This window comes from Gopherus evgoodei, chromosome 9 (genome assembly GCF_007399415.2).
Source record: "Gopherus evgoodei ecotype Sinaloan lineage chromosome 9, rGopEvg1_v1.p, whole genome shotgun sequence".
Lineage (NCBI taxonomy): Eukaryota > Metazoa > Chordata > Testudines > Testudinidae > Gopherus > Gopherus evgoodei.
In genome coordinates, this window is record NC_044330.1 from 38,516,279 (window position 1) to 38,540,883 (window position 24,605).

A 24,605-nucleotide genomic window follows, 5' to 3' on the forward strand; every position below is an offset into this window, starting at 1 on the left:
CTGTGTGCAGTTCTGGTCTCCCATGTTTAAGAAGGATGAATTCAAACTGGAACAGGTTCAGAGACGGGCTACTAGGATGATCCGAGGAATGGAAAACTTGTCATATGAAAGGAGACTCAAAGAGCTTGGTTTGTTTAGTCTAGCCAAAAGAAGGCTGAGGGGGGATATGCTTGTTCTTTATAAATATATCAGAAGGATTAATATTAGGGAGGAAGAGGAATTATTTAAGCTTAGTACCAATGTAGACACAAGAATGAATGGATATAAACTGGACACTAGGAAGTTTAGACTTGAAATTAGACAAAGGTTTCTAACCATTAGAGGAGTGAAGTTCTGGAACAGCCTTCCAAGGGGAGTAGTGGGGGCAAAAGACATATCTGGCTTTAAGATTAAGCTTGATAAGTTTATGGAGGGGATGGTATGATAGGATAGCTTAATTTTGGCATTCGATCTTTGATGACCAGCAGATAAGTATGCCCAGTGGTCAGTGATGGGATGTGGGATGGGATGAGATCTGAGTTACTGCAGAGAATTCTTTCCTGAGTGCTGGCTGGTGAGTCTTGCCCACATGCTCAGGGTTTAGCTGATCGCCATATTTGGGGTCGGGAAGGAATTTTCTCCAGGGCAGATTGGCAGAGGCCCTGGAGGTTTTTCGCCTTCCTCTGCAGCGTGGGGCATGTGTCACTTGCTGGTGGATTCTCTGCAGCTTGAGGTCTTCAAACCACAATTTGAGGACTTCAGTCAGGTTAGGGGTTTGTTATAGAAGTGGATGGGTAGGGTTCTGTGGCCTGCTTTGTGCAGAAGGTCAGACTAGATGATCACATTGGTCCCTTCTGACCCTAAAGTCTATAAAGTCTATAACATTTTCTGTTCAATTTACTACAGAATGTGCAGGGGTACAGGAGAAGCAGCCTTAGCTCTCCAAATGCAAACCTGACACAAAACCCGCAGAGCTTCAAGCAAACAAACTTTCTAGAGTGCATCTTCTGTTTTCCACTATTTCTCGCTTGAAATGTCCAGCTAAAGATGCTGCAAACTGCACTTTACTGTTACTTCAACAATCCCCCTTTATCATTACTAAGGAAGTTTCAGGGTTGCAGGCTAGCACAATAGCTATAACATTCATTGCAGGGCGGGGGGAGACCCTCCATTAGATGTGGTCTGTTGAGAAGCAGGTGTTAGTGGGTTGCATAGCTAAATTGCACATTGATTTGGGGGTTATATTTGTCCAAGGCACAGCTCGTATGTCTGGAAACTCAGCCTTTTGACTCTGACTGGGTGAGCATCACTTTAACAACCCGGTACAAGCCTTTAGTCTCCTCCCCTCCAAGTCATTAGCGCCCAGCACAGTCACGGGGCGCTTTAGCGGGTGCAAGGCCGGGCCCACAAGTGGCACAATCAGGGCTGGGAAGGGTGGCCCCGTGCTTTGTCTACCACGGTGCCCCAGCCCCTATAACGCGTCCCCTCCCGCACCTGGGCGCTGACAACCCCCGGGGAACGTCCCCCGCGCCCCTATTTGGGGCGGAAGTGTCACGTTTCGAGCTACCCAAAGCCACGCCGCCCAGCGGCCCCGAGCCAGCGGGCGGGCGGGAGCCGCTGAGTAAGGCGCTCGAGATCACCGGGGAGGGGGCCTGGCCCTGCACGGGCGAACAGCAGGCGTTACCACAGGGGCCTACGCGCTGCCCGTTCACCATCCGGAGCCAGCTCGGCCGAACCGAGCCAGCTGACGTATCGGCCTGTGTCCATAGGTGTCCTGGCTCTGCCTGATCACATCAGTCACATCCTTTCTTTCGTTTCGCTCGCACGCCGCGGGTCCCGCATGGGGAGAGCGTGTGCGAACCGGACACAGGGACAGCGTGAGATAGCGAGGGGAGCAGCGCTGATACAGAAGCAGAAGGGGACTCGGAAGATCAGGCGATGCTTTAGGACAGCCCCAACGCCTGGTTAGTTTGGGGGAGTCGGGGTCCTTCCAGCAGGCGTGTGCGGAAGGCGCATGCGCAATGTGACTGTAGCTCAGGCTTCTGACATGCCGACGGTCAGTGTGAAGCGGGAGCTGCTCTTCCAGGCGCTGGGCAGGAGCTACAGTGAGTGCGGGCCGGCGGGGGGCCGCGGTGCTGGAGCGGGGGCGGGGCAGGAGCTGGTGGGGCCTGGCGGGCTCTCCGTTGCTCCGGCCTGTCACCAGCTTTCAGGTCACTGTCACCTGCGGACTTAGTTGCCCTCCCGCCTGTTCCTGGGGGCTGCTTCCCACCGAGTACCAGCTCCGGTGCCGGTCTCTGCCCCTGCTCGGTGCTTTCCCAGTTGGCAGCAAGATGCTGCCGATCCGATCTGAGTGTCCTGACTCTAATAGCGGCCAACAGTGAAACTGACAAGACGCTGGGTCGATTTCATTGGGGGAGTCTAAGGAGCAGTATGTGCCGCGTGGAGTTGGCTGTAGGCAGGGTTAGACGTCACTGCAATAACTTACACTTAATTCCCATGTGGAAGTGTGTTTGCACAGCCATAAGGGCTAAAAACGCTTTTAATCAAAGCTTGGGTTCTTCAGAAGTTCATAGCATTTGCCTGGGAAAGCCTCTTGCATGCCGTGGCTTGGTGGATTTTTCGGGTTCTGTGTGCACATACATGCTATTTGAGTCCCACTTACTGATAAAATACAGGTATGCACTTAGAAATTACAAACTAATTTTAAAACAGCATATTGGGGAAAGCATTTTTTAAATTGCTTGGCTTCTGAACCCTGAGGTCTGGATTTTTTTTTTTATTGTAATAGTTGATAGATTCAGAAATACATTTTTTAAAAATTAGGGAAGATAGGTAGACCTGGCAGATAAAACAGCTTAGCCAAATTGCCTTTTTCCTCAGCCCTTCCTTTCCCCCAATTTCTCTGGTAGCCTAGACCTCTCCATAAGTCAGAAGGTGAGTTATGCATCCTAATTTATACCCAGCTGACTGAATGAGAAGGTAATTGTTGATGCTACTGCACTGCTTCTCATGGGCTTGTCTGTTCTTTTGCTGATGTGATGTGTTCCTGTTCTGTTATACTGTGTGGAGACTGAAAAAAGCTAATGGTACAACCAATTGTATTCAAACTAACTCTGATATATGGTGTTCTAAATCTTTTGCTATGAATTTCACAAATCCGTAAATACAATACAAATAGCAGAAAGTGTTACTAAAACAAAAGTAAAGACAAAATTCTCAATCCTCCCCCCCCCCGCCCCATCCCCCTGCAAATAGCATTTAGTATTCTATTCAGGGCTTTTCCCTGAGTTATCTTCAGAAGTCTGAGGTCTGTTTATTGGAAACCAGAATTAACCAGAGTGTTTGTTTTTCTTTCTTCCTAGCTGATGAAGAATTTGATGAACTTTGCTTTGAGTTTGGTCTGGAACTTGATGAAATTGTAAGTAATATGTTGTCAGTTATCACATTTACATTTGTCTTTAGCCCTTTGGCTGTGGGGGATTGATTGCAGTTCTGTTTGATAGAGGGGACCCAGTCTGCTGTGTCTTTGGCAGTTTACCTGCCCTCCACCAGTAAAAGAGCCTTCTCTCTGAACATCATAAGTAGTGTATCTGACCCACAGACACTACTATCTGCTGCAGTGGCCAAGAACTTCCAACGTTGGTATCCCAGTTACAGGTTCTGTGTTGCAAATACTTTACAAACTCTGCTTTGGCTTTATTTTTTTTATGCAAGCTTGTACAACTTCCACAAAAACTTAGTGTTTTGGGCATTTTATGTAGTGACTGAAAAGTAGTGGTTGAGGTCTTGATCCTGCATCAGAATTTTCTAGTACTAGCACCTACATCTTTGCAGAGTCAAACTGAATCTGATATTGTCTTTGTGGTTTTTTGATTTCTGGTTTAGTCTGAAGTGATTGAATACATAAAATGATCTGATTTGAAGATTAACAATGGTTCTTTTTTTGTATGCTCTATTTCAGAATAGACTTCAGACATTACTGATGGGATACTGATTTACAGCAAAATGGAAGAAATAATTAGGCCCAGTACAGAACTGGGATCTATTAGCCTAGCCACTTGTGCCTGGGCTAGTCTTTGTTTCCAATAATTCAGTTCCAATAATAAACAAATATTCCTTTGGGTTATTGTATTAAGGCTTCTGAATCTGAGAGGTAGTACAATTAGGTGCTTCAATTAGTACAGTTTCTGATGCTTTAAGCACCCATTTCACATGTAAACCAACATTATGCCCTTCAGACCACATTTGTTAATGAATACTATTTATTTTTTACATTTAAAATTATGCTATTTTTCTAAGCTTTTTCAATGCTCATTTACTCCATTATTTGTGACTCAGTTTTCGTTTAATTGTAGACATCTGAGAAGGACATAATAAGCAAAGAACAAGGTGATGGAAAGGCAGAGGGTGCATCAGATATCATTATCTATAAAATTGATGTTCCTGCTAACCGATATGATCTTCTTTGTCTGGAAGGATTGGTCCGAGGGCTTCAGGTCTTTAAAGAAAGGTACTCTAGGACTGTGAGGTTTTTGTATTTCAGTATTTGATTAGGCTAAACTCGTACATTGCTTATTAATATTAAGCAGTTGATTAATAAAAATGCTATTTGCTTGGCCTGTGAAGGATCTCTCATCTATAACTTCACTGTATTTGCCAAAATGTTTTCTACACGCCAGCAAATCTTGTCCAGAGAGGCTCACGGCAGTACTCTTTCACAGAGTAGAAGGCAACTGTGTGTGATATGCATAGTTTGAGAATGACAATGATGATTCCTTCTCCTAATTGAGGTCTTTAAGGTTGTTGTTATTTAGTAGTTGTTTGTTTGTTTGTTTGTTGATATTGTTATTGAAATAATATGTAATGTTATCGACATTTTCCCTTTTCTCAATTCTCGATTTCTCTGAAATTTTCTGTGCAAGTAATTACCATTACCATTAATGATTGATCTGGTTAGACAACCTGGGATTGATCCTGCAAGGTGCTAAGTGCCCTCATATCTGCTTGAAGATAGTGGAAGTTGAGGGTGCTCAGGATCGAATCCCGTGTGATAGAACCAGTTTTCTACAGGTGTGTTCTTGTTTTCTTTAAGTCTAAGTTTTTTCAGGACTCTTTGACTGCAGTGAAGTTGTCTTTTGGAGCATATATATTTCATAGTACACTATATTTAAGTAAGTTAGTAGGAAACTTTACATACACCGCTACGTTGATATAACGCCACCTGATATAACACGAATTTGGATATAACACGGTAAAGTAGTGCTCCGGGGGGGCGGGGCTGTGTACTCCGGTGGATCAAAGCAAGTTCAATATAACACGGTTTCACCTATAGAGCGGTAATATTTTTTGGCTCCCGAGGACAGCGTTATATTGAGGTAGAGGTGTATATGTTAACAGTTTTTACAGAATTTTAAATGCTAATAAAAATTGATAACATTTTCACCATAAAGCGCATTGACACTTTTCTAATGTTTCGTCCTTGTGCTCCTATTGGAAGAACGTTTCATCCTCAATTGTAAACCGTTTTTATTTCCATTTTCCTTTTAGGATAAAGGCCCCTAGATACAAAAGGATTATGCCGGCGAATGGTGGTGTTCAAAGGCTGATTATTACTGAAGAGGTGAAATTTGCCAAACCTTTGTCCGTATCTTGAAAGCTTCATCACCATCAAACATACTCTGTAATAACTGAGTTTGTTTTAAATTTTAAACAGACTAAGGCTACAACTTATTTCCTATGCAGTAGAAGTTTAAATGTTTTCTCCATCCAGTGATGTACATTGTAAATAGTGGTCTACATTGTAGCTGATATGGGAATACTGTACAAATTACTTTGTAAAGGATAACAGACTTCGTAAAGGATAAGCATGTTATTTCAGGAAAATCCATAGCTGTGCATCTCTGATGGTCTTCTGAAACCGTATTCTCTGTAGAGAAAATCCTCTTTCCTTTACCAAACTAAAAGTAAACTATTTCCTTTGGGGATATCGGTACTCTTTGTGCGTTTTCCATTGTACTATACATTTTTGTAAGCAAGTGGTTATCACTTCAAGAAGTCCAAGACTCACATTGTTTTCAATGTGAGAATTTAATTTTATAAATTCTGCATATATGAAATTTTTATCATTTGTAACTGTACCACTCTTATAAATTGTAGACTGCCCAAGTTCGTCCTCATGCGGTAGCTGCAGTCCTTCGTAACATAACTTTTTCCAAGGATCGCTATGATAGTTTCATTGACCTACAAGAAAAACTACATCAGAATATCTGCAGGTTAGTTTTTAAATCCAGTGAGAATAAAGCAAATGGAACATCGCCATTTAGGTTGGCTTAATGTTTTTTATTGTGAAATATTTAATTTTATTCTTGATGTGGACTGCTGTTCACTTTTCCAAAGAGATGTTATGTTTACGCTCATGCTTAGACAAATATTTTTCAGCAGTGCTCTTTGACATTCTTCATTTGTCTTGCTTGATACTGGCAATTCTCAGTGCATTTTGCCATAAGGGGGTGACATCTGCTAGATAAGTAGTAGAAGAAGCCTCTTGGGTAAACTCTCTGCCACAGTCCAATTAGATTTACATTTGACTGTTGTGTGTGTTGTTACAAAGTCAATGTACCATGCATACTGCAGTCAGAATGCTACTACCTCTACGTGCTTCCACACTTGTAAAAATTGCTATTCTGCTTCAACAATTAGCTATATGCATGTTTGAGACAGTACTGCCTCAGAGGATGTTATCTCAAATGAACTCCAAATACCTATAGAAAAATCATTGTTTGTTTTTCCTTGTTTCCTGTGTAGGAAAAGAGCATTAGTAGCGATTGGCACCCATGACTTGGACACAATCTCTGGTCCATTTACTTATACAGCTAGACCTCCTTCAGAAATTAGATTCAAGCCCCTGAATCAGTCCAAGGAGTATACGGCTTCTGAAATTATGGATCTATATAGGGTAGGTGTCCTTTCCAAACTCTTCACATGCAGTGCTGAAATCTCAATTTCTAGAGGGATTGCAAGATTTGGGATTGACACCTCTGCAGATATTGCCAATAGCAGTGGTAATTTTATGTTGTAGCCACCTCTTCACTAGGAACTGGAACTAGACCACATTGTTTTGAATTGAGCAACTCACATTTCTCTCACATTTAGTTGACATTACTCACCTAATTTCTGCAACTAGCTCTTGGGGTGAAATCTGGCCCCATTGAAGTCAATGAGAGTTTTGCAATTGAGTTTAATGAAGCGAGCATTTGGTTGTATTTGATATTCAGAATTGTGCTGTGCTATTCAGTTTTTATTACCCATGTAAATTGCATGGTATTGGGGTTTTTTTTTTTTTTTTGGATAAACATAATTCTTGGAATCAGGCTTCTGATGGAAATAGTCACATTTATCAACATAAAGATTGCTTTCCGTGAACATCATCCCTTAATGCTCATGTTTCTGGAATGTCCCATGAATATTCTAGGAATGATCTTACTGACAGGAAACTGAACACATGAAGGGTGAACGCACAACTGAAGCAAATGCTCTATCTGAACTGATGTGACAGGACACTGAAGGAGAGAACAAGCAAGGAGGACTAGAGTGGCTAGAAGGAATACACAGAAGAAAACTGCATTGTCTAGTAGAATGTTTCATGTTCTGGCAACAGATGTTTATATTCAAAATAAAACATCTCCTCTCCTTGACCCTCCCCACCCCATCATGGCTCTTTTTAACACAAAATCATTTGAATCAGATGCTGGAGAGCATTTCAGTGTAAATCCATCAGTACTAAGAGACTAGAATATTTTCTTTTCTTTATTCTGCAGCTAACTTTTGCCACCTTTAAGACCAATTGCTGTAAAGCTGGGACACAGTTACTTTAGCATGCTTAGTGCTCTGTGCTTAGGACAAGAAATGGAAGTTCCTTTACGATGAACAATCACAGTGTTTGGCTTGAGTAAGATAGCGTATCTGTGATCCTCCTACTCATAGATAAAGAAGTAATATTTTGACATTAGTGTTAAAATGAGAGAATAGAAAATTTGTTTCTTGGCTTCCTTGCTTTTTTAAACAACTTTCTGTCGTGAAGTAATATCTGTGAGCCTAATCATTTACTCAGGCAAAATTCCTGTTAATGCCACAGTTGAGGGATTATGTCATATGGTGATGGTTCATGATTAAGATAATGTGAAATTCAGCTTGTGCTTTATTTCTCCAGACTGACAGTCAACTTAAGCATTATCTACACATAATTGAAAACAAACCACTTTATCCAGTTATCTACGATAGCAACGGTGTCGTTCTTTCAATGCCACCAATCATCAATGGTAGGATTACATATTATTATTTTGTCACTATTATTTTTCTGATGATGTAGCCAACAAACTTTTGAGTATACATGGGTTGTTTCATTTTTCTTAAAATGGTGTCACGATTTTTTTCATTTATTCTTCACTATAAATGCCATGTGTGTTTCTGGTACCCTTGCCACTGAAAATTAAATGACGGACTTCTTTGGTGGGACTTTCATGAGCAGCTATGAGATAGGCATAACAGGTACAGGCTTATTACTCATTGGTCATTTGGCTGAAGAGTTTAGTTCAAGGTGAATCTATAACTGGTAGAATTTGTATCTCTCATTGTGTTGTAGGTAATAGGGGATGCTGATCCATTTGCCTGGGCGTGAATCCAGTGTAATTGTCAGCACCATGAATCAATTACTGTGAGAGCATTTGGTATACAAAAAATGAATTCAGACGGCTTTGATTAAATAAATAAATATTGGGGCTGGAATTTTTGTTGGCATGGTTTCTAATAGAGTTTCCTCTGAATATATGAGAGGGACTCATGGATGATTTGGGGAAGGCATTTCTGGTGACTGGTGAAGTAAATCAATGATACTGGCAAGAATATTTCCTTAGATGAAAACAGATACGTAGTTTCATTGTGCCCATAATAAGATTTTAGCCCAAGAGTCAATAACGCTTATGTAATCAGAATCTGACACTCTCTACAGTGACTGATCTGATGGCCAATGACATTCTCACTTTGGATGTGTTTCTCTAGTCATCCCTACAAATCTTAAACAGCTGACCTGAATCTTAAAAGGCTATGTACTTTTATCTATCTCTGATGTTTAACAGCTGTTCTAAATTTGAATGTGATTTGAGCCACAGTCTCTGATCCTTTTGGAAATGTTCTTGATTAGGCTCATTGCAGCTTCAGATTATTCTAGCTCTAAACATTCCAGCTGCTTGCGTTTTAATAATTCAAAAAGCTGATTTAAATTTTACATATCTTGGTGTGTTTTAAGGGATGATGTCTCAAGGTTAAAGTTGATGCATCTTATAGTTCTTGAAATGTAAACATGTGAATGCTAATTTTAGATTATTGTGGGAACATTAACTAGAGCTGGGCAGGAATTTTCCAATTAAACATTTTTTCATTGGAAAATGTTGAAACAGAACTTTTTTTGCAAGTACATTCCAGTTTCAACAAAACTTCTGTAAGGAGAAGTTTCTCAGACCAAGGATGAATGGGTGGGACTGAAGCTAAGAGGCAGAGAAAGCAGAATAGCCAGTAGGCTGGTGGTTAGGGTACTCACCTGGGATATGGGAGAGGCAGGTTCAAATTTCTGCTCTATTACCCCAGGTGAGTGCCCTAGCAACTAGCTGTTGTAGGGTGGAATTCTCTCTGGTTTATCACAAAAAAATTCAAAAGGTTTCAGTTTGTCCTTATATGAAATGGGAACATTTTTTAAATCTGAAAACTTCTTGTGGGATAGGAAACAGTTTCCCATCCAGGTCTGATTGCAACGTGATGTTATATTTGCCTTGAACGGATCCTAGAACAATTGAGTGTATTCAGCGTGGAGAGGGCATGACGGAGGCAATTTGGTAAAGGGATCACAAGATACACTGGTGTGTAACTCCTCAATCCTCCTCAGTTCTTAACATGACCTCATTGTGAGGAATGGGGCCACATACATGATATACAACTAAGCATGGGACATCAGTTTTTCTGGAGCTTTGGTGCTGTTCCTGTTGTATTCACTAATAAAATTCATAGCCTTTCTGGGGAGAAATTGTGTGCTTTGGCCATGGCGCTCTCTGCATTGTGGAAGCTTCAAATCCTTTATATCAATCTGAGAGAGCTCCAACATTTTACTTGCTCTTTTTTAGCTTTTGTGCTGCAAGTTGGAATCCTTCGAACAGTGAACTGGTCAAAAAACAACCCCCTCCCTTCCCTTAAAACTCCAGGGACCAATTCTTTCTTCTTGAAGCCTGTCTTGTCAATGTTGTTCTGCTATCCATGTTATACAGCTCTTATTACCATGGGATCTGAGCACTCACAACATTTTTACATATTTCTCCTCTTACCACCCTGTGAGATAGTTTAGTGTTTTTCTCCCTTCCCTCCCCCAAAGGGGAACTTAGACACGGACTTGACCAAGGTCACACAGGAAGTCTATAACAGAACAAAGAATTGAACCCAGGTCTTCCAAGTCCCAGGCTAGTGTTCTAACCAGTGGGCTGTCCTTTCTCTCCATCCATTAGGCAGTTTTGGGGGAGGGGCAAAGGTGGGTAAGGTTATTGAATTTTCACAAGTAAGAAGTGTCTGGCAACTAGACTGATAAGTAAATATTGACCAATGTTTTTGGTTTTGATATGGGCTGTTTGTTTTCTCTCTTATTTTAAAGCAGGGAAGACCCTGTGTATCCCAATGTGCTTCCCATTAGGCTTTACCTAGGGCATGTCAAGAAAAAGCCCTCAGTTCTTCAGAGTAGTGACTTAGACCTTGCCTACCTTGTGGCGGTGTGTTGGTATGTGAAGCTACAAACCCCAGTGAAAGACAAGCTGCGTAGCTAGACGTGGCAGTGAAAGGCTCCAGCAGGGTGGGGGCAATGAGGAAAGGCTGTGGCAGCAAGGCACTGATGGAGCCTTCTACCTCTGCCTCCTCACTGCTAGATTCTTTCTCTGCTGCCGAAGTCTTTCACTGCAGCAAGGAAAGACTCCAGCAGGGGGACTGTACACTGCTAAAAATAGCCATGTACATGTGGGAAGCACTGCTTGGTGTGTAAACAGCCATGAAGGGTCTATACGCTAGGGTTCAAGCTTGTCTCTGCTTGGCTCATCCAAGCAATGCCTTACTGTCTACACTGCTCTTTATACCCATGTTAGCTGGGTGTGCAATTTCTGTACTCTACACATCTCCACAAGTGTAGACCTACTCTTAAGCTGTTTGTCAATCTGAGTGGTGTTTAAAAACGTTCAGTCTCAGATTCAGGGGTGCTTTCCTAACCCGCAGCCTAATAAGCCACAATCATGATGTTGGCTCGTGCTAGAGCAAGGAGAGCAAATCACATCCTCTGAGAGACAGGTGGGCATTGTTTTGCTATTTTACCTTCCCTGACTGGAGGCTGATATTGCCTTCGTAGCTTCCACAGACCCGTGCAACCTCCCAGAAATGGGTATTCCAAGTTCACTTTGAACCCCGGTTTTCCACACAAGACTGTGTATCTCTGCTATTATGCCTTCACGCTTGCCTCTTGATGTATGAGAGGAGACTCGAATCTTCTATTTAAGAGCTGTCGGTGCAGCAGGAAAAGTGACTTTCTGGCCAGTGGAAGAAGACAGCAGTGTCACTAGATTATGAATAAGGTGAATCAATATGTGTTGTTCTAAGAACTATGCTAACATCTTTTAATATGTGTGTTTGTATCTTTTTATTGTAGGAAACCATACAAAAATAAGCCTAAATACCAGAAATGTGTTTGTTGAATGCACAGCCACTGATATTACAAAGGTAAATGAAGCTTTACTGTCTTTGATATGCTGTCATATATGGTGTACATGTAGCTGTTTTATTCTGGGGTAACAGGACCATCATACAAACAAATATAGTAGATGGGAATATATTATACATTTTGGAGCAGGAAAAGTTGAGGGGCCATTTGGGGATTGTATTAACCAGCTTCTCCTCATGCTTCATTTTTATGACTGCTCTGGGAATAACTTACATTTTAAAAAATGTTTCTAGTTCCATTTGTTCAGGGCTAGGCATATTTGTTCCTGCATGGATACTGAGTGTTCAGTTTGAGAGTAATTCAGATTCAGTACTCTTTCTTGTTGATAGTTGTTCTGTGCTTGAACAGCTCTGAAAAGTGAAAAATACCTTGATTATTATATGTTAGCAGAGTTCTCTTTACAAAGAATCATTTCCCCCTTGACCTCTTAGCAATAAAACTTCTTGGGGATGCCTTTCTTCTTGATAATTCTATTCTAATTTGTTTAAAGAGAGTCATATGAAATTAAAGATCAAGTTTCCAAGCATGAGTACACTTCTTTGTAGGGGTACAATTCTCATTGTGTCAACCCAAAGGCAGCCTTTCCCCACCAATTTAGGTAATTGCAAGTCCAAGCAACTTTTGTGGATGCACATTCTCTCCTTTGAGAATTTTGGCAGAGTCTAACTTATGTTGTAAAAGCAAGAACACTTTTAAAATTAATCCATATACTGCAAGGGTTAAAATAGATTTTGTGTGTGTTGGGAGGGCATTCTCAGGGCTGATAAATGTAATTAACACATTGAGAGATGCCTCATTCTTTTGGAAGATAGAATTAGGGAAGCTAATGAATCATCAGGTTGAAAACAGTGTGTTTTATGCTAAATAAGATGAGTGCATAGGTCAGCAGGCTAAGAAGACAGAGTGTCTGAGCCAGCTAAGAAGAGGGAGAAGACCCATGGAACTATTTACTATGAACTAGATAACAAGGACAAAATAAGTTAGAAATGTGAAGATGAGGTAAAGAGGAAGTCAAACCATTGACAGTGCATGCTGCAAATTAACCAAGCCAAGACAAAAACATGTGGTGCAATGTATAATAAATACAATGAGATGTGTAATGTATATAAAGGGAGAAGGTTTCTGTGTAACTTTGGAGCTGTGATGTATCCTGCATGCATCACCCCCTGCATTTGAGTCTGATCTACTCAGCCTAGCAAATAAAATTACCGAGTGACAAAGTCTGGAGTCGAACTGAGTTCTTGAAGTCGAGTGGAAAGAGGTTTTGGAGGGAATCCCAACAATAAACACCTTTTATAGTGCTTTTTTTACTTCTTTACAACTTATGAACATTAAAATGGATGTTGTTCAGTATGTGTAACGAAAATGTCTGCCTCAGGCTAAATAGGTTTTTTGATGTCTCAAAGAAGCTGATTTGAATCTTATGACTCATTCGTTACACTAACTTCTCGAAATATCCTCCTCAAAAAAACAGATTTTACATTTTAGGTTGATCTGATAATGTTTTTTTAATGCACAGTCCTAGAGCTTATAAACTCTTACTTGCTGTAACTTCAGTGGAACAGCTCATTAGACTTAGTTTTTTGCAAGATCCAGACCCATATTGTAATAATGGCTCTCATGTCTTTGGGAGCTGAATTTAGTTAAAATCTTGGTCTACTTCAGTGCCATCCAAAACCTTCCATTTTTCATGTCTTTGAAGGGACTTCTTTGTTACAGGAACCAAACGTTGTTTTTGTTTTTTTTTTTATTTTAATTGAATGTGAACCATGAGATATAAAGTTGTATTTTGCATTCTAGATTTCCATTTTTTTTGTTAAAGGAATAAACAGAGCAGTGTTCACTCTATTCTAAGTTAAATATCCGAAGCATGACAAAGAAAATATGATATTTTGCATCATTTAAAATAAATAGCAGAACCCATAAATTTTAAAGTGGTTGTATTTCTTTATCTTTGTAGGCAAAAATTGTCCTCGATATCTTGGTCACGATGTTTAGTGAATATTGTGAGAAGCAATTCACGTGAGTAGTACAATCCTTTACTGTCAATGAGATCAGACTTGTTGGTCTAATCCCACATTTTACACACGCTGACTTTTTCCCCCCTTAGTGTTGAAGCAGCAGAAGTAACTTATCATAATGGAAAAACCTGCATCTATCCAGTAAGTATTCCAGAGATGACTAGGGGAAAAGGATTTCTATACCCATGAGGGTTTGGTAAAAGAGAGTGGCACAGTCCTCATTTCCTGCAATCCCACTAGCCTTTTCCCTGTAAACATTCCATTTCTGTCAAAGCTAAAAATGTAGGACTGCTAAAGTAGTCTGATATCCCAGGTTTGAAGGGGGAAGGTTTGAAATGGGTTTGAGGTCACTGCTGTAGCTTAGAACCAATTTGAAATATATTATGTCTGATCCGGTAGTAAGTATAGCTACAATCAAGGCATGTAATCTAGGTCAAAAGCCCATAGAACTTGCTTTTTCCTGCAATCATTGTTTAGCTTGAAGTTTTTCCCCCCACAGCTTTCACCCACTATAAACTAATGGGCAATTGAAATCATCCCTGGCTTAACTTTTTTGATTGATCAGATCTGGAAAGTTTTTGATTCCTTTCAGTTAAATAACTTTAATGTTGCTTTTTTGGTCCTTTGCTCTTGGAAGCTCCAATCATACAATGAACTGCTCATGGGCAGATGCCTTCACAGTGACTTCAGAGGGGCTCTGCATAAGCTTGGGTGCCACTTGTGCATTTCTCTGTAGGATTAGGGAGATAGCTAGTGCTTTTTTTGTTTGCTTAAAAATAAGCAGAATGGAAATGATCCCACGTGGTCAACTGGGGATCTAGTTAGGCTTAACATAGATATCAAGCAAGTGAAATTTGGTTAATTGAGAGGGGAAGTGACTTTTATTTAGATTCAGACTTCTTATAGTGCTATATTGGTATCTTTTGTTTTGATGGTGTCATTTTGATTCAGTGCAGTAAATGAACAGGGGAGGGGGAGGAACCTCTTCAGATCCCTCCCCTTCAGATTAAAGATCCAGTATCTACATCTCTGGGTCAGACATCCAGCAAAATGGAGAAACCAGACATCATTCCAGATATTTCTAAAGCAGAACAAAAACTTTTAACCCCTAAAGCTTCCAAGCCCTTATACAACAAAAAAAGAATTAACTCACTTTTTCCCTCTTGAGGCAACTGTTTAGGAAGGTTTGTTTTGTATTTAAACAATTTTACTAATAAATTTATCACAGGATCTTGTTTTATTTTTTGGTTTGTGTGTGTTTTCCTGCTGCTTTCTGTGGCTGCAAGAGCTGCATTGAGTTTTACAGAAGGCTGTGTCTGATCTGATTTTATACATCTGGTAAAACAAGGAAGAGAGTTGTCAGATCTCTGCTCTGCTCAAGGTGTCAGGAATTGCTACCTTCCTAGTAGTTTGATTTGCCCTACTCCCAGTAGCAGAATTTCAAAGTCAATTCTAGAAACCTGAGCTCCCATGCGTGACCATTAATTGTGTCAGTGCTATGTTTTTGGTATTGTCTTTTTGTCAAATATTCACTTGAAAGGCATTTCAAGGTGCCTATAAACTTACATCTTAACTAAAAGTAACTTTATTCTAGCATATCAGGATGTTGTTTGTTTAAAGCGTATTACAATTATTCTAAAATATTATGCCCAACCCCACATTACAGACTTGTCTTCTGTGGCTGTCAGTGGTGTCAGCAGTTGGATTAGAAAGATGTCACAACTGGATTTTAGTAGACACAAATGTAACTTTCTGTGTAATATGCTGCGCAAACCTTTTTTTCCCTTGTAGGAACTGGCTTACCGAAGAGAAAAAGTGAAACCTGATTTAATTAACAAAAAAATTGGAATCAGGTATGTTGTGCAAACCTAGTTTTTTCTTAATTTAATTGAAATTAATGAGCTGTGGTAAAATACACTGGTTATTGTGATATTTTTAAATGTGTATATATTGTGTGTTCAGTCGAATTTTAGAATGCACTAAAAACTGGTATGTTAACTTGAGTAATTATATCAGCTACCTAAAGATGCCGTTCAACTAAGTGAGTGATTCTTCATTCCCTCCTATAATTATTGTGTAGTCTTGCTGGCAGAGAATTGCTGTCAGATGTTATCTCAGAGGTGGCACTGATAGATGATACATATAATATATACAGTTTGAAAGTACTTTGAGATTCTTTAGCATAGAAGGCACTGTGCAAATTAAAGGTTGTATCTTATTTAAAAGCTAATCAACGTGATGTAGAAGTCCCCAAATACTGACTCCATTGTCTTGTTTTAGTGAAACGCCATCAAGTCTTGCAAAGCTGCTGACCAGGATGTGTTTGAAGTCGCATGTCACAGGGAATGGGAACAATATAGAAATTGAAATTCCTCCTACCAGAGCGGACATTATCCATGCATGTGATATCATAGAAGATGCAGCAATAGCTTATGGTTATAACAACATTCAGATGACTATTCCAAAAACATACACCATAGCTAATCAAGTAAGATTGTCCCCATAAATAAATCCTCTATATAGTCAGTAAATGACTAGTGTATGCCAGAAGGGTTTTGAGAAGAACAGAGCCAAAGAATTAAACAATATTTGGACGTGCTTTGCTGCGAGGCATTTACCATGGATTGGATACAAAACATATGCCCCACTGATTTGAGTAGAGCCAAGACCAGTGGTGGTTGGTGGTTGAAAAAAAAGACAGCGTTTAAACGTGAACCTGATATTAAATCTTTAATTGAGAGATTCATTTTTTCAGTCAGCTGGTTGATGCTTTCTGTTTTTTAAAGCATGCAAGCAACCTTACTAGCAACATTCACTGTAAAGTAACATGCAGAATTATCCAGGAAAAGAATAATAAATATTTTCAGATGGAAGATGAAAACTGTCTTATTTTGTTTTAGTTTCCTCTCAATAAGCTCACAGAACTTCTGAGACAGGACTTGGCAGCTGCTGGATTCACTGAAGCACTCACTTTTGCGCTGGTACATTTTATTAACTTTGGGATTTTTTGGTTGTATGCTGAAACAATTAGGGAGCCAGATCAGAACATAATAGTCTTACGGTGTCAGGCAGTGTAAATGCAGCAAATGTTATGGGATCTTGTTTTGGGACATGCATGTTTGCTAATGTTTTGGTATTACAATATAATGTGTATTGTGTGAGCTCGTGTCCTCAGAAGAATTGAATTGCTGATTGGCATATATTTCAAAATATAGAGGTGAAATATGGATGCTGAAATGGACTGTTTTTTAAGTTTAACTTAACATGAATAGGACTGAGTTAGAAGACTGTACATGAGTATCATAAGGCTGTCAGACTGTTTCTCAAGATTGCCAGAGTTTAATAACAAAATGTATTTTTTACAATTTAATAATGTTTAAATAAAATGAATGGTGATACCCCATACATAACACTGCAGTTCAGAGTTCACAGCCGTTCCATTCTGAACCCTTTCTTGAGTATTGTAACTTGTCTGTGAATGCTTGCTTGAGCTGTAATAGTGGTATGCAGAGCCTCAGTCAGCAAAATTGTTTTTTTTACAGATCTTTTAAAAGCATTTTAAAAAGTATAAATTATGCATTAATTGTACTCTTATGTCCCCATACAACAGTCTCACTTCCAGCTTCCTGTGCAGATATAGACTGTTATGGTTGTTATAGTAGTACTCAGACCCTTGCAAGGGATCAGACTTTCACAGCAGAGAGTACTTCTTACCACTGTTATGTCCGTAACTGCAGTCAGTGTAGTTTTGAAAACTGGAATTGTGCAGACAATTAGTTGATGATACAGACTAATGTTTTTTTAAAAAATATTAAATGTACATGACCATAATTAGTTTAGCAAATCAGATATCAATGCACAGGAACTCTTCAGAATAGATTTTAAAACAATTTTTAGTATGCTAAATAAGTTCTTTATAATAAAAGTACTTGGGTGAACATAATGGCAGGTCCCCATGTGCTAATGTGGCCACAGAATTTGTACCAAATTGTGCCCTTAGATTTGAGTAGATCTAATTGTAGAAAGGATTTTCAGAAATTCATGAGATTTATATAACTAATAGCTGACCCTGTATATGGTGCAAAAAATACACACACTTGCATGCACACGGACCCTGAAAGAACACTCATCCTGCTTTCAGAGACTGTTATCTGATTCACAGTTAATATTTGAATAATATTTTCAAAATCCTCTAAGTGGTTTATGACACTGACTTTCAATTCGATTTAAGTTCCTACAGCACTTAAGCACCTTTGAAAATTTTGCCCTTTGAAACCAAATTCTATAATCCTAATGCAGGGGTGGGCAGACTTTTTGGCCTGAGGGCCACATCTGGGTGGGGAAATTGCATGCAGGGCCAGGGCAGGGGGTTGGAGTGAGAGGAAGTGCAGTGTGGAGGAAGTGGCTCAAGGCAAGGGTATGGGATCTATGAGGGGGCTCAGGGTGGGGTGCAGGGAGGGGTGTGGATTTTGGGAGGGGGCTCAGAACAGGGGGGTGCTGGAAGTGTGTGGCAGGGGGCTCAAGGCAAGGAGTTAGGGTGCAGGAGGGATGCGGACTCCGGCCTGGCGCCACTTACTTGGAGCGGGTCCGAGGTGGCAGCGGTGTGCACCGGGGCCAGGGCAGGCTCCTTGCCTGCCTGCCCTGGCCCTGCATCACCCCCAGAAGTGGCCGGAACCATGTCCCTGCAGCCCCTGGGGTGGGAGTAGGGGGCACAGAGATCTCCGCGTGCTGCCCTTGCCTGTGTGTGCCTCTCCCAAAGCTCCCATTGGCAGCAGTCCCCCATTCCTGGCCAATGGGAGCTGCGGGGGGTGGTGTCTGTAGGCGAGGGCAGCGCATGGAGCCCTTGTGTCCTCCTCCCCCCCCCCCCAAACACATCAGGGCCGCAGCGACATAGTGCTGGCCGCTTCTGGGAGCGGTGAGGGGCCTGCGGTGCTGCAGGGGTGACAATCCCGTGGGCTGGATCCAAAGCCCCGAGGGGCCAGATCCAGCCCACAGGCCATAGTTTGCCCAACCCTGTCCTCATGTAATGGAATAATGTAAAACTATAAAATTGGCTTCAGACTTATGTCTCCTGACTTCCAGGGGGTTCAGATGTGATTTTTTTTCTTTCCAACTTTGGCCCGTCTAACTAGTGGACTATCCCTGTGGACTATCCAGGATAATAGCTACCAGTTATTTCTCGCTATACCAGTATGCAATGTAGTAAGATTATCTGTAGTAGTGCAATGATAGGGGCAGCACAATATGTGTTTCTGTGTTCAAAGCTTTCACAGGTTTTGTTCATATATTAATTCAATGAATGTCTCTTCAGTGTTCTCAACATCAAATAACCGGGATGCTCAAAATGCTGAATTTATGTGCATCCCAGCAGTACATGTCATCTGACCTTTATGAATTGCAGCAGTGTGCAGAGGTGATTACAATAGTAAGGGCTGTTCACATAGGTAGGGATTTGTGGGATCGGACACTTACATCATGTCATGCGTGTTGCACATCTGTGTTTCTGCTGTGGCATTGATATCTGAGCTCCGGCACATCAATGCCAGGTTCTTAAAACACAGATATGAAACACACCTATCATTTCAGTATCCTACCTGCTGCACCATTCCACAACCTCATGTTACATTTTGTATGAAAAATGTCCATTAGTCATTCTTACATGTAATCCATTCTTCGGTTTGAGCCCAAAACTATAGCTTCAGAAGAGTAACACTAAGTTCAGTGTGATTTAGCAAGTGTGTATTCAGTCATGTCATAGTCAGCTAGCACAGTTTAACTAGACATCTGAAAACACTTGATCATAAAAAAATCCTGCCAAGGTCAGCAATAATTGAAGATCACTTTTTTTTCCATTCAGAAGCCCACTCTTTCCGATGGTGTCAGTTGCTAATTTTACTCACGTTTGATCAATCAACACCCCTTTTGGAGCACTGCCAACCCAAATAGAACACTCTGGGAAAATTGCAGAATACTAGCAAATCCTCAATTACATGCAGTGTTCATGTATCAGTTTCCTAATGCATTAGTAGAGCTATAAATTCTGAAAATCTGGACTGTGAATCTTAGGCCAGGTCTACACTAGCATTTATGTCTGCAAAACTTTTATTGCTCAGGGGATATGAAAAAACACACCGCTGAGCGACATAAGTTTTGTCGGCATAAGCGCTTGTTGGTGGGAGAATCTCCTGGTAACATAGCTACTGCCGCTTGATGAGCTGGTTTTATTATGTCAGCGGAAGAGCTCTCTCCTGTCGACGTTACGCAGCTACCGGAGTGTTCTTTCAGCAGCACAGCTGTATTGGTACAGCTATGCCACTGTAAGCTTGTACGTGTAGGCATGGCCTTAACGGTAGTTTCTGTCACTCAGTGTGCACAGATGATCAGTGAGCTCAATAAGTCACTTGTACTATTTTAGTAACTAGCTTTTTAAAGACAGCTTGAGAGCCTAATGGAGCTGTGATAGTGTAACGCTTATCAATGCACAGTAGTACCTTATTCTGCAAGTAGTCCCAGTGGGATTGTTTTTCTCTGTTTGAAGGCTCAGTGTAGGACTGATTCCACTGGAATCATTTGCACAGGAATTTATTATTCAATGGAAATCAGAGTGGAAGAATCTGTCCTCTTATTTTTAAAATAGATAATTACCCATGATAAAAGCTGATACACTCTTGCCTTTTCCTATTAATCTAGCATTATTTTGGTTAATAATTGGTGCATAAATAAGCCACTTAGATATAAGGCTGAGGCTTCACTCTTCACTTTCTTTTGTGCTTGCAAGTGAGTATTGCCGATCAGAGAGAGTCACGTTAAGGGGCATCACAGCTATTGCTGATCTTGCATTGTTCTTGATATCAAGTTCTATCATTGGTTCTCTGTATATTTTAACCATTTGACTGTGTTTGTTTGTTTTTTCTCCCTTCAGTGTTCCCAAGAAGATATTGCTGATAAACTCGGTGTGGATATCTCTTCAACAAAAGCAGTACACATAGCTAATCCCAAAACGGCAGAATTTCAGGTGAGTAGTTTAATTTCAGCTCTAATTGTTGCACTACCAGCTTCCCTAAACATCTGAGAGGGTAGTTACCAATCAGCAAGATAACATTACAAAGAATACATTTAAAGCCTGCAATTTGGGAGGGAACTTAAATATCAAAAGGAAAGAAAATACGTAAAATGCGGTGGCCACTTTCAATGTAGTTAGAGGTCAATAGACAGATTATGCACATGTAAAATACAGTTGCTTGCAGTTTCCTCTGAGGGCCCAGTTCTATGCCCCTTATACTTAGTAGTATTTTAAACAGTATAAATTTAGTGGAAAGAGGTACTACTCAATGGGATTAGGGGCGACAAAATTGGGCCCTGTTTTGTTACAGTAATTTCCATCTTTAAATCCTAAATCTCTAAATGCCCATTTGTATCTGCAGAATGTAGAGTAGTTGCAGAGTCCAAAATTCAACAGAGATCCTGTTTCACTCTAAAAATAGGTTGTTAAAGTCAGGATTTTTGAGCATCTAAGTTCAGTAGAAGTGTTTCCGTGATTTGTAAATTCCAGTGGAAAGTCTAGTCCCACTGAGCCAATTTGAAAACAGGGGCACTTTATTAAGACAACATTTGAAGGCAGGGCACAGTAAATGTGGGTGACTTGCATTTGAAAAAACACTAATATGAGTATGTGGTATGTGTTTCCTTGTGTATCTATCATAAATATTTCTGGTTGTCCATTACTGTAGTCTCTACACATATTTTAAGCATATTACTGTGCAGTATCTTAAATATTACCTGTTCTATTGATAGTCACCAGCAGGTCTCTGGATGCCTGTTCAGAAGTCACCTTAGTATTTACCTTCTGTGTCAACAGGAAGTGTCTTTATATGTTTAAACTTCATATATTTATGCCCTCACCAGCTTAAATCCAAATTTCAAAATTAAGTTTTTAACCCATATTTTAACTTCCCTGTGTACCTGGCTGCCACCTAATCAGGTCTCTTAGCCGTTGCTTTTGCACCACTCATCAGTCATCTGGCTAATTATTTGAATTTTTAAGATTGGTTCACAAATAAATAGCTTTCAATTGTCCCTTATATATCCACTATTGCAAAGCAAAGGAGGTGCTGAGCTCCTAGCCATTAGATCCTCTATTCTGGAGCAAGAATCACTGGAGCTCACACCACTGACAGTGAGAAGTAGAGGAAGCATCCCATCCCTTAGCTGTTCTCTTGCTTATAAATTCACGAGGACCCTTGCAACATGATGACACATTGCTTGAAAGTGTAACTGATGATACATGTCACTATGCATCAGAAATATATATGAATTGTTTTAGTTCCTTAGAGAATTTCGCAATCTATTTATTTGGAAGCAGCATTACCTTGTAGTTAGAGCTGGAGACTGGGAATGAGAAATCCTGGGTTTTTTCCCCTTTCTGTGTCATGGCTGTGTTGTAAAAACTCAGAAAAGCCTGTGAAGTGCTCTGTGCCTCGGTTTCTCCTGCAAAATATGGGTATGAATATTCACGCACATTCATAAGGTACTTTGGGATCCTTGGACAGTAAGTGCATGATATCTACATTTTCAGGTTTAATAATTCTAAAATAGAGAGCAATAAGCTTCTGAAATTACTGCATTACTTCACCTGGCTGTTTTAAAACTGATTTCAGATAAGCAGACCCAGAAAAGATAAGGCACAGAAGCAACCTGCCAGGTTGTTTTACACATGCAATTTCATGTTTGACCTGTAGGTGGCACGCACCAGCCTTTTGCCTGGCCTTCTGAAGACCATTGCTGCTAATAGAAAGATGCCTTTGCCTCTGAAACTTTTTGAAATCTCTGACATTGTTGTAAAAGATTCTACCAAAGGTAAGAGAACCCCATTGAGCACACACGAGTTTTTAATATCCTCTGTGCAAGGATTCATCATTATCTGAAAGAATCCTGGCCTGCTATGTTTTAAGTTCCTCCATTTTAAGAGGTGCTACTTCTATAACTGTTCTTCACTTTCTATTAAAACAGGTCCTGCAGTGTTACTGACTTTAATTTTTATAATGTCCAACCCATTAGCTGTTTTAGCCTACGTCCTTCAGGGAATCTCAACTGTACCCAACTTCACGGGCAAGTGCCTCTCAAGAAATGCTTATTTACTTGATAAATGGTAATAGAGGGTGAATCTCTGTTCATCAAAAATATTTTGCTACAGAATTCATTCTCACTTGGCTCATGCTCACAGCACCAAGATGGAACTCCCTTGCTCTGAAGGCCAGATTTTTAATGGTATTTAGGCAGCATACAGATAGGTGCTTAACACGCACTGAAATCAATGGGCATCAGGTTCCTGTGTGCTTTTGAAAAGCTCACAAGGCACCTAAATCAAGTGATTCCAAAGTCTTGACTTGTCCCCCATAGAGACTAAGTAGGTCAGAGTTCTATAAGAGAAGCTCAACTCATAGCCTTCTTGCCCTAGGGCAGGATCCAGGGTATAGTAAGTTTGCCAGTGAGGATTTGTCAGTCACTCATCACGCAACAGCTCAGACCATGCTACAGAAGTTGAGTTTGATGATTGCAATAGTATTTTTAAATCTCTATTGCACTTCTCTACCTGGGACAGCCTTTGTTGGTGCTGAGATCCCGGTGGGAGGCGGGGAGTCGTCTCGTGCTGAACTACTGTATCTGAGGCCCAGGTGGACCTGTACTGGGAGCATGAGACATAGGAGAGAATCCATCAAATCTGCAGAATTATAAGTAACTTTTTTTCCTTTTAGGAGCTTAGTAAACAGTGATGATCTGACCTGAGAGATTTGTCTAAGTACTCTTTATTTTGTGACAGCCTCCCTCCCTCAATAGCTAATGGCTCCTTTACCATTGTAATAGATATGTAACCTATGTTAGAGCAATACTGGGGCTGTGCACATCCTCCCCTTGTGTAAGTGGGTGTCTGGCAAGTGAATTGCTCTTCCTTGGTGAAGACTGGGGCAAGTCCATGTGCAAAAAAAAAAAAAAAAAAATTCTCGATGTCATAAAATTCGCACACATCTATCAAATCATCTTGAGAGTATGTTCCCATTTTATGAAACATGCTGAGAAAAACGTATCTTCTTTACTATCAAGCTGCAGTCTTAGTTCGGTTATATTTTAAATAGCCAAAGCAGCCAGTTCATGTTTCAAGGATTTTAATGGGATTCTGCCTAGTTGTAGGGGTCTGATCCAGGATCAGGGCTTAAAACAGCATAATTTTTATTTGGAAACTATATACAAGTGCTGTAAGGAAAAAAAAAATCTAATGCAAGCTACGGAATCTGTTTTTCTTCACATGGTGGCTTGGTGAGGAAGTGTATATAGATCTCTTTCTCTGCTGGCAAGACCTTGTGTGCTGAGTTGCAACCCTGGTGCAAAGTTCTGCCACTTCATAATGAAAAATGCTGACACTACCTTAAATACAGTAGCAGAAATGAGCACTGCTGTGTTATCTGGTTTCAGCTTTTAATGCTGTGTTTAACCTATTTGGTGTCTATGAAACAAAGGTTTACATAAGAGCTAAACAAAATAGCAAGTAAATTGCTTTGTTGATGGACTTAATTTGTGGATTATATTAAAAAATTGCCAGGAAAAATAAGCAATTTTAGCAAAGCATGCAGACTTTTTATTAAATGCAGACAGTTTGGTGGTCCAAGCTCATTACTTGTTGGGCAGGGAGGCTGCCAGCATGCACAAAACGTGGTATAGATGGCAGAATAGCTTTAGCGTTCTTCATAACTGGTGTAAGGTTATTTATGTTGGAGGGAAGAAAGCATGCCTTCTGGCTTCGTGAAATGTAC

General features: G+C 40.4%; 1 protein-coding gene across 2 annotated transcripts in view; it reads left to right on the plus strand.

Moving 5' to 3' along the window:
- Positions 1-1,988: 1,988 nt before the first annotated feature.
- The window catches only part of FARSB (phenylalanyl-tRNA synthetase subunit beta), a 50,030-nt gene continuing 27,413 nt past the window's right edge, over positions 1,989-24,605 (plus strand). For both annotated transcript variants that reach the window (XM_030574962.1, XM_030574963.1), the window contains exons 1-15: positions 1,989-2,084; positions 3,342-3,397; positions 4,335-4,489; positions 5,527-5,599; positions 6,136-6,251; positions 6,784-6,934; positions 8,189-8,297; positions 11,705-11,775; positions 13,737-13,798; positions 13,887-13,938; positions 15,589-15,650; positions 16,078-16,285; positions 16,698-16,778; positions 20,720-20,812; positions 22,536-22,653. In XM_030574962.1, coding sequence (XP_030430822.1) covers positions 1,994-2,084; positions 3,342-3,397; positions 4,335-4,489; positions 5,527-5,599; positions 6,136-6,251; positions 6,784-6,934; positions 8,189-8,297; positions 11,705-11,775; positions 13,737-13,798; positions 13,887-13,938; positions 15,589-15,650; positions 16,078-16,285; positions 16,698-16,778; positions 20,720-20,812; positions 22,536-22,653 — 1,498 coding nt within the window. In that variant the 5' untranslated portion in view covers positions 1,989-1,993. The remainder of the gene's footprint in view (positions 2,085-3,341; positions 3,398-4,334; positions 4,490-5,526; positions 5,600-6,135; positions 6,252-6,783; positions 6,935-8,188; positions 8,298-11,704; positions 11,776-13,736; positions 13,799-13,886; positions 13,939-15,588; positions 15,651-16,077; positions 16,286-16,697; positions 16,779-20,719; positions 20,813-22,535; positions 22,654-24,605) is intronic.